At 37.4% G+C, this 10577-nt stretch overlaps 1 protein-coding gene and 1 pseudogene across 1 annotated transcript; both read left to right on the plus strand.

The window, feature by feature from the left end:
• Positions 1-4886: 4886 nt before the first annotated feature.
• Positions 4887-8294, plus strand: LOC107480924 (NADH dehydrogenase [ubiquinone] iron-sulfur protein 1, mitochondrial-like; annotated as a pseudogene).
• A 290-nt stretch (positions 8295-8584) lies between these two features.
• Positions 8585-10375, plus strand: LOC107481033 (sugar carrier protein C). The gene is made up of 3 exons (XM_016101240.3): positions 8585-9043; positions 9125-9754; positions 9865-10375. Exons 1-3 carry the CDS (start codon positions 8585-8587, stop codon positions 10324-10326), a joined length of 1551 nt encoding a protein of 516 aa, XP_015956726.1. The 3' UTR covers positions 10327-10375.
• Positions 10376-10577: the final 202 nt, after the last annotated feature.

Raw genomic sequence — 10577 nt, forward strand, 5'->3', positions numbered from 1 at the left:
TTGTTGCATGAAAGAAGGCTGTGTTTTTGTTGCCCCATTTTAACCATTTTAACCTTGATCTTTGTCCTCAATATTTTTCTTCTTGTTTCCAAAGATCTGATATCTGGTTCTTCAGTTCTCTCTCTCTTCTTTGATCTCTATCCGTCATATTGCCCTCTTGTATTTGATGTAGCTCACTTTCCTTTTTTTCTATTTCTTTATTTACTCTTTTAAACTTTCTTCTACTCCACTCCGTCAACTCCCTTTTGCATCTGCTTCTCTTTCTAGTAAATTGATTCCAACAGTTTCTGTTTCCATGATCCTGCTGCCAACTCCTCCTAATTACCTCTTTGCACTCCTCATGCTCTGTCCAAAAGGCCTCAAACCTGAATTCTTTTTTTATCCGATCTCGCGGTTGTGTTTCCAAAATTAAGGCACAATGGTCCAAACTTATTGCCGGAAATTTGTTTCTTAGATTGATGTACCATGTGTACCTACTTCCTTTAAGGCCAATATCCATTAAACCATTATCATCTACAAACCTTCTAAATGTCTCTAAATAAATTCTTTGTTGTGGATGAATGCCTACCTTTTCGTCTTGACTTAGAATATTGTTAAAGTCCCCCAAATAAGCTTGAGGTTCTTCCCTGCTCCTATTACTTACCGTAAGCTCCTGCCATAGTTTCCTTCGCTTTTGGAAAACTGGGTTACCATACACAAAAACGCCCTGCCATTTCAGAATATTATTAATGTTAATACTAGCTTTAATATAGTTATCACACCACTCGTAAACATCGATATTAGTATTAGATGTTCATAACAAACATAGTCCACTGGACAAGCCCCGTGGTTCTACACAAAATATCTTGTCAAAATTAAGCCTTCTTCTTATCCTATTCATTTTTTCTTGACTGGCCCTAGTTTCCATTAAAAACACTATAAGCGGGTTTACCTTTTTACATAGATTATACAACTCAGAAATTGTCGGGGCAGCCGCTATTCCCCTACAATTTCAGCTAATGATACTCATGGCTGAGGTTAGGGCATGTTAAGATCCGCCTCCTCAACCATTTGTATTCTGTTAATCTGACCAGAGACATGCTTAGCTAACTGATACTCCCCTGTGCCCAGAGTGGTGATGCTGTTCTTTACTTTCTTGGGTTCCCTGTCCTCTTGCTTCTCCTTCCATTCCTTGTATATTAGCAGTGGAACCTGTTTGTTTTCTCGTTTCCTTTTCAAGTTCAGCTTCAATTCCAACTTCTTAGCTAGTCGTGTTCCCAATCTGTTTGTGCTTCCGTTCCTTTATCTTCATCTTCATCGCTTGCTAACTCTACATAGTAGACGTTCTCACCTGGCTTGACATGCTGACCCACAAATTCATGTTCTCCATTCTGAGCTTCCTTGGATAGCTTTCTTAAAGCATTATCCTCTGTTCCATCCTTCAGCAGTTCTTGATTTTCCTTTCCCTCTATTCTGGCTTCACACGCTTGTTTGTCCCTCATTCTTGCTAACATAAGTCTTTTTAATTCCTGGCCTATGGTTTTTTTCTTTTTTTTTTCCGGGTCCAACTTCCAATCTTCCATTTTATAGCTGTTCACTTCTTCTTCTTCTTCAGTTATATAATTATTCAGCCAATTTCCTTCAACATTCCATGCTTGCTGATGTAAAGCCCTTGTGTTGGGCCCAGTATCCCTTATTTGTTCGTTTTCACCTGATTTCTGCACCTCATACCTCCTTTCTCCCTTCTGGGCCTTTTTGTTATTGGCCCATTCGTTGTTCCTCTCTATTATCTCCTTAATGAGATTGCTGAGTTTATAGGTTGCTCCTAGGTCACGCTGCGTATCCATCTCTTCCTGAAAATTAAGGATTTTCAGTACTTCTTCTATCTGCTCTTCTGCATCTGCCATCTCTTCTTTTCTCCTCATTTGGTTTTTCCAAACACTTTTCTCCCGGATTTTCTGCTGCAGTACTCGCTCAACCCTAATCCTACTCTCCTTAGAGCTTTGTTCTTCACCACTCTCTCTATCAGGGTTCAGTTGCTCACGCGCCTGCTCCTCCCCTTCCTCTCTCCATCCTTGTTGTTTTGAGATGCCTCCTCCCATGGTTGGACCTAGTCGTCCCTAGCTTACTCCCAGTCCCAGTGAGTATTTCTTCTTTGTTGGATCCCAGTATGCCATGACTGTTGGATTCTTGCATGTTTTCTTCTCATACCCTAATATACCACAATTAAAACAATAGCTGTCCAGCAGCCTCTCATACTTGAAAAAGACCCACAATTGTGGCAACTTCCCTCTATCTAACAAGAATTCTGTAGGTAGAGCCTTGGTGATATTGATGCTAACCCTGATTCTCAGATATGGTCTCCTAAGGACTCCATCTGCTTTTGGATCTTCAGCTTCGGCCAAGACTCCTAACATTTCGCCGATAAGAATATCTGATCCATGAAGTCATGTGGAATGCCATGCACTTGAATCCAAAATTTCATGAAGTCATGGTCAACTTCGAAAACTGATTCGCCCTCCCTCCATAATATGAGATTGACCATGTTTCCTTTGACATTCCATGGTCCATTCCGAATAATCTGCAGCCCTTTCTTCCTGTCTTTGAAGCTGAATAACATCTTCTTCCATCCAATGTCTGTAACTGCAACACCTTGAGAGTTTTTCCACATTCCCAGCAAAGCATTCTTACATGTTTTAAAATTTATCTCCTTGTCACTTATTAACTTACCCACCACATTTAAGCATTCTTTCTTATATCCCAGTTCTCTAGGCTTGTTAAGCTTGATGACTTTTCCTTCAATATTGTTCATGTTGTAGGTTGCTAAAGAAGAGTTGTTTGTATTTCAGATTTTCCAATAGTTTTGAAGGTTCAAGTTGAGCGAGGATTATGTGAGAATATAGATTTAGTAATTGAAATAAGGTTGAAAATAACTTCCTTTTTGGAGAAGAACCCGAAGTTCTTAGAAGACTCTCCTATTAAGAGAAAAAGAGCTCCCTAGAAGAGAAAATAACTTTTTTTTATAAATGAATAAAGGTTAAATATTCAGATTTTATAAAATTATTTTTAGTTTAATTTTTTTCCATATATAATGATTTTTGTTTTGTACATATATAGATTTTTTTCTTTGGAATTTGGATTGCACTGAGAAAAACGGTGGAAGCAATCACTGGGCGGGACCCAACTCAACAACCCACGATGGGCTTGGGTATTTGTTAAGAACTATTCTATTGTTTTTTACACAGATCATAAAAAACTACTTAAAAGCCTAAAAAAATCAATAAACAAACATATTCCTCCTAGAGAAATAGTTTGCTTGTTAATAGATATGAACGAATTAAACAAATATTTTATCCCGTTTAGTTACTCTTTTTTTTTTACTTGTTATCCCATTTAGTTTGAAATTTATTGTTTCTTCTTCGTGGGCCTTTAACTCGGTTCATGTATATATAAAAAAAAGTTCGGTTTATAACCACGTAGATGTAGACCGAAAAAAGCATGTAGTTGAATTCTAAATTTTGACTTAATTAAACAGTGAAGCCTGCAAGGCCAAAGAAATAGTAAAGCCTTGGACGAGTTTGAATTTGAGACGTTTTGTATTAGGATAAGTGGACAACTGCTAGTAACTCTGTCTCTTTTTACCAAAAAAAAAATCTCTATCTCCTCCTAGTTTTAGACAAAATCATAAAAAACTGTACACCAGGAAAAAAAATCATAAAAGATAATTACTATAAATATTTGAGATTCATAATATAACATGGAACGATATATTATATACGCGATCTTTGTATACTTATTTTATATGTTTTACCTCTTATATTAAAAATTATAAATTGGGTAAAGTATATTTTTTGTTTTTGAAGTTTAGCAAAAGTTTCGAAAATAATTTTAAGTTTTATTTTATTTTAATTTTGTCCCAAAAGTTTTTTATTTGCATCAAATATATCATCGACGGCTAAATTTTCAAAAAATTTAAGACCAATCTAACAATAATGTATAAAAATTATGCTTGATTTGTTTGTGTTGAGAGTTGTTCTTATGAAATTGTTGTTGAATTTATCTTAAATTTTTTGAAAAATTAGCCGTCATGGATATATTTGATGCAAATCGAAAACTTTTGGGATAAAATTGAAACAAAATAAAACTTAAGAATATTTTTAAAGCTTTTTATCAAACTTTAAGGACAAAAATTATACTTTATTATTTTTATTATATTTTTTCTTTTCGAAGAGAATTAAGACCAAGAGATTTTTTTTTGTGTCAGATGGATTAGACAACCCCTAATCATAAGTATTACTCATATATTATACACGCACACAACATACTCACACACACTATATAAGTTCATTTAAGGATTCATTTTTCTTCTCATAGAACTTGAACCCAGGTGCAACTACTTGCGAGACAGCAGATCCTTGCCACTAGCATCAAGCCTCGGCTGCAAGACCAAGAAATAATCCGTGTGTCTGTGGTGACTAGGCTTTTTATTTCACAACAATTGGGCTTATGCCCAAAACGAAATCTTATGTATTTTGAGACAGTTGAAAAGATGAGACAGGCCCTCAACGACGGAGTGGTGGCTAGAAGATGAAGAGTGAAGACCTCCTCCTAGTGCCTGGAGAGAAGCTTGAGTGAGATCCGGTTTATTGTCCGGGTAGGGCGGTTTCCCCGCTTCTGTTACCACAGCCGCCTCTCCATTGCCGGTAACTGCCGCATGTGTCTTGTCGAGGTCGGGAAGTCTCCCAAGCCTGTTGCTTCTTGCGCCATGCCTGCTCTTCCTGGTCGGCTTCTTATTCTTCTTCTTTTGCTTCTTGAATGATTAGCTGTTGTAGTTCGTCCTTTTGTTGATTATATGCATAGGATTTCATTTTGGTGTCCCTCTTGTATTGTGATTGCCGGATACGGTTATGACATGTTGGAATTTGATCATGTTCATGATTAGAGGGATTCGGCACATTATGATGATTTCTTTTTTCTTTAATTGATTTCCACTGGCATGTACAAAACTTTGTTATTAACAGTTTATGTCCAAATTTGTGCTTCCTTGAACATATTATGAAGTTTGATCGGGTTACGATTTTGCCTTGTTGACATGATGTAGTTTGCAGAGGATGGTAATGAAATATCATTTAGCTTTAATCCAGTTATCTTTGGTGCTTTTTTTATTTTATATATGTTTTTAAAAAGAACAAACTTTCAAACCGTTGTTTCTGTGTTTAGTAATTATCCGTGTCAATTGTTAATTTTGCAGATTTCTCACTAGTTCTCCCTTTCTCTCTTTGCACACTGGTTCTAATCGTGGTCGGTTCACTGAAATGAAGAGATCTGTGGTAGATAAGAACCTTGGACCTTTGGTGAAGACTGTGATGACTCGTTGCATTCAATGTACAAGGTAATATTTTGCAAATCTAATTGTGTGAATTTTGGATATAAAGGTGCTATTTCTTTTTGTATCAAAATAAATAAATAAAGGTTCTGTGTAGTGGAAGTCAGGAATGCATTATGTTATACAAGCTATGATTATATTGTTCTAGATAAGTAACTTCCACTTTAATCGTTTGTATCATGTTTATTTGTGGAATAATCTTTAAAAGAATTAAGCATCCCCTTATTCTAAAATGAGTCAGTGGTCGATACCACATTATGGAAGATTTTGAAAAAGATTATGTATTAAACTAATTTACATGGAGTGAAAATTGCCTTCCTTGGAGATATGTTAATCTGATTTTCATTTTGTTCCTGTTTGGGCTGGCTTTGGCTTCTTTTAAGTTGTCTTAAACTAATTTACATGAAGTAAAAATTACCTTCCATTTTATGTTTTCACTTACTCACTTGAATGCTAAATGTTGTGTAAAGCAATGTTATGTGGTTTGCTAAAAGGCTCTTGTGAAATTCCTTTTTTCCCCCCAAACAGGTGTGTTAGGTTTGCAACAGAGGTTGCTGGGGTTCAGGATCTTGGCATGTTAGGTCGTGGCAGTGGAGAGGAGACTGGGACATATGTTGAGAAACTTATGACAAGTGAACTTTCTGGAAACGTGATAGATATCTGTCCTGTTGGAGCACTCACGTCGAAACCTTTTGCTTTTAAAGCCCGAAATTGGGAATTGAAGGGAACAGAAAGCATTGATGTTACTGATGCCGTTGGATCCAATATTCGAATTGACAGCAGAGGACCTGAAGTCATGCGTATTCTCCCTCGTCTAAATGAGGTTTGATCTGATGAAAATATTTTACTTAACTGTTTGTGGTTCTTTCTTGTGGTTGCTAAGGCTCCAATTATTTTTGTGGCACTTAAATTTATTTGTTTCTGTAAACAAAAATCATCACTCTGTTGATACACTAAGCTGTTGTTAGTCTGCAGATGTTTAAGGAGCACTTGATCCTCTTGTGGGTGAGATATTGGAGGGACAGTAAGGTTTTAACATGTTAATGTATTTTTGGTGGGGTTGCATTCCCTCATTAGTTTTTCACTCAACAGGATCCTGTGGGGGTGGGGGGGGGAAGGGGAGGGGATGGGAGATTAAGGTGCTTTACCTAGACTCCCTGCATGCCTTATATTGGACCCCACAAACTTTGGCCTGCAAAATTTTTGTTGTTCAACATATTTTTTCATAGTTCCATGCTTCTTTGTCATTGTTACTGTAGCACCTTTTTTCTTCTGTCTAGAAGGTTCATTTTTATATTTATAGTTTGCCGATATAGTTTATTCTGCATTCCCTTTGCAGGACATAAATGAAGAATGGATTTCAGACAAGACCCGCTTTTGTTACGATGGTTTGAAGAGGCAGAGGTTAAATGAACCTATGATTCGTGGTCCTGATGGACGTTTTAAGTCTGTCAGCTGGCGCGATGCCCTTGCTGTGGTAGCTGAGGTTGCCCACAAAGTTGAACCAGAAGAAATTGTTGGAATAGCTGGCAACTTTCCGATGCTGAGTCCATGATTGCACTAAAAGATTTTGTAAATAAGATGGGATCAAATAATGTGTGGTGTGAAGGCATTGGTGAAAATACTAGTGCAGATTTGAGATCGGGATATATTATGAATACTAGCATTGCTGGTCTTGAGAATGCAGATGTCTTTCTGTTGGTTGGTACCCAGGTATATCACTAGTCTCTGATTTTAGCGAGTCATTTCTAAATATTCCTTATATACGTCTTTCTAACTTTGCTGATGATCAAATGGTTCTTGTTTTATTCAAATTCCATTTCTTTTTAGTAGTTACCGTGTCCATGGACTTGATTCTATAACTGTTATTTTGGGGTTTATACGCATGGGTAGGTTTAGAGAATACAAGACTATCAACAACAAAGAATTTTTGTGAAGTATTCTATATTTTTGCTGAGTTCATCTACTATTTACACATTGTGCTTTCTTGGGTGCATTATTTTTTTGTATTTGGTTATCTAATACTATCTTGTGTGTTTAATATCAAATTTGCAGCCAAGGGTGGAAGCTGCTATGGTTAATGCCAGAATACGCAAGACTGTCAGAGCAACTCAAGCCAAGGTTGGGTACATCGGTCCTGCTACTGATTTCAACTATGACCACCAACATCTTGGTACTGGCCCCCAAACACTACTTGAAATTGCTGAGGGCCACCACCCATTCTCCAAGACTATATCAAATGCCAAAAACCCTGTTATCATTGTTGGTGCTGGAATCTTTGAGAGAAAGGACCAGGATGCAATTTTTGCAGCTATTGAAACCATTGCAAAACAAGGGAAAGTTGTCAGACCTGATTGGAACGGCCTTGATGTATTACTTCTTCATGCTGCCCAGGCTGCTGCACTTGACCTTGGACTTGTGCCTCAATCTGAAAAAAGTCTCGAGTCTGCAAAATTTATATCTTTGATGGGTGCCGATGATATAAACTTGGACAAGATCCCAGCTGATTCTTTTGTTGTTTATCAAGGTCACCATGGTGACAAGAGTGTTTATCGTGCCAACATCATTTTGCCAGCTGCAGCATTCAGTGAGAAGGAAGGAACCTATGAAAATACTGAAGGATGCACTCAACAAACTCTGCCTGCAGTTCCAACAGTGGTGACTCCAGGGATGATTGGAAGATAATTCGGGCTCTGTCTGAGGTGTCTGGAATCGATTTGCCCTATGATTCAGTTGGTGCTGTTCGTGCTCGAATCAAGATTGTAGCCCCAAACCTACTGCGCCAAGATGAGAGAGAACCAGCTACATATATTACAAATTTTTTTTAAACAAGTGCGCACAATCACACTTCCTCAAACAACAAAAGAATTGTAATTATAATTATAATTATATATAGATGAAAACTCAGATCCACTGTACCCGAGTTTTCACCTTATATATAAATAGATAAATAAGAGATGAAAATAGATTATTTAAAATTCAAAAATCAAAATATATGATTTTGAAAAAGATTTGATGCTAACTGAATAACCGAAGATAGATATTTAAATTTAAAATTTTAAACACTTGGATAAGCTTCATCCGCAAAGTAATTCAGCTACAAAGATAATTAATCGGTTAGATAAACTTCATCCGCTAAGTAATTCAACTATAAATAAGAGCTATTCTTGTTTAGTGTTCATCTGTTTTAACTGATTGCTTGTGTTGGCTAATACGATAATGGCAGGTGGTTTCATAGAGAAGGGGTCTTCCGAAAAGAACTATCCTGGAAAACTCACTTTCAGAGTCTTCATAACATGTGTCACCGCTGCATTTGGAGGTCTTATCTTTGGATATGACTTGGGCATTTCAGGTGGAGTCACCTCCATGGATCCTTTTTTGAAGAAATTCTTCCCTGATGTGTACGCAAAGGAGCACAACATTAAGCCCACTGATAACCAATATTGTAAATTTGATAGCCAAGTGCTCACACTCTTCACTTCCTCTCTCTATTTGGCTGCTCTTGTGGCCTCAATCTTTGCATCCAAGGTAACTCGAGCCTTCGGTAGGCGCCTCACCATGATCTCCGGCGGTGTTCTCTTTCTCGCCGGTGCAGCTTTGAACGGCTTCGCCCAGCAAGTTTGGATGCTTATTGTTGGCCGCATGTTGCTAGGTTTTGGAATCGGATGCGCCAATCAGGTACTACTAATAATAATAATTATCTGTATGATGTTTCTTCCTAATTCATAATAATCATTACATGTTTTTATTCGTTGATAGTCTGTGCCGATCTACGTATCCGAGGTTGCTCCATACAAATACAGAGGAGCACTTAACATGTTGTTTCAATTGGCAATCACCATTGGCATTTTTGTTGCCAATATTCTGAACTACCTTTTTGCCAAGATGGAGAACGGCGAAGGGTGGCGCTATAGCTTAGGTTTGGCAGGAGTCCCTGCAATAATGATCATCATCGGTGCAATGTTTCTTCCTGACTCACCAAACTCGTTGATCGAGCGTGGACAAGCTGAGAAGGCCAAGGAGGAACTAATCAAGATTCGTGGAACCGATGATGTTGACGAGGAGTTTAAGGATCTTGTTGCTGCCAGTGAAGCCTCCAAACAGGTCAAGCATCCTTGGTCTTCTTTGCTCAAAAGTGAGTACAGGCCTCACCTCACCATGGCCATAGCCATTCCCTTCTTCCAACAACTCACTGGCATGAATGTCATCACATTCTATGCTCCTGTTTTGTTCAAAACTATTGGCTTTGGTGGAACTGCTTCCCTTATGTCTGCCATGATTACCGGAGGTTGTAACGCCCTTGCCACCCTTGTTTCCATCTTTACCGTTGACAAGGTTGGCAGACGAAAGCTTTTTCTCGAAGGTGGTGCTCAAATGTTTATCTGTCAGGTATATATTAGTTACATCTGTTTCATTAACTAAAATAAAAATTTCATTATTAATATTATTGCTGGTATATATATATAAGTTTAATTTGTTGTGTATGTGTGTATGTATAGCTTGTGATCGCAGCTGCAATAGGTAGCAAATTTGGAACAGATGGAAACCCTGGAGTTCTTCCCAAGTGGTTTGCCTTAACTGTTGTGGTATTCATATGTATCTACGTGGCGGGATTTGCATGGTCGTGGGGTCCACTAGGATGGTTGGTACCCAGTGAAATATTCCCGCTTGAAGTTCGATCGGCAGCTCAGAGCGTCAACGTGTCAGTTAATATGATCTTCACCTTTGCCATTGCCCAAGTTTTCACTGCGATGTTGTGCCATATGAAGTTCGGGCTCTTCATCTTCTTTGCATTCTTTGTGATTGTTATGAGTATCTTTATCTACAAGTTCTTGCCAGAGACAAAGGGTGTTCCCATTGAAGAAATTTCTCTTGTGTGGGAGAATCATCCATATTGGAACAAATTCGTCAAGTCATCTGCTCAAAAGAACAAAATTGCTGCTCCAGATTCCCAAGTTTAGGATTCCATAATAATTAATTAAATAGTATGTCTTTTTTTTTTATCAAAGATAGGAGACTGGAATCTGTTAATTGAGTAAGTGGAGATTATATCATTCGAACTATAACTAATTGGCTAAATAGTATGACTATAATCTATTATTTTTAATTAATCAATTAAATAGTATAACTATCATCTACCATTTTCAATTAATTATTGCAAATAGTATATATTCACTATTTATTTATTATTAATTTAAAATTATATAAAAAA

Source organism: Arachis duranensis, chromosome 3 (genome assembly GCF_000817695.3).
Source record: "Arachis duranensis cultivar V14167 chromosome 3, aradu.V14167.gnm2.J7QH, whole genome shotgun sequence".
Taxonomy (NCBI): Eukaryota; Viridiplantae; Streptophyta; class Magnoliopsida; order Fabales; family Fabaceae; genus Arachis; species Arachis duranensis.

Excerpts from the sequence above, each read along its gene's own strand:
- LOC107481033 (XM_016101240.3), top strand. The coding sequence starts at position 8,585 with ATGGCAGGTGGTTTCATAGAGAAGGGGTCTTCCGAAAAGAACTATCCT. Across the intron at positions 9,044-9,124 it reads GAATCGGATGCGCCAATCAG|TCTGTGCCGATCTACGTATC; the intron begins GTACTACTAATA and ends ATTCGTTGATAG. Across the intron at positions 9,755-9,864 it reads CTCAAATGTTTATCTGTCAG|CTTGTGATCGCAGCTGCAAT; the intron begins GTATATATTAGT and ends GTGTATGTATAG.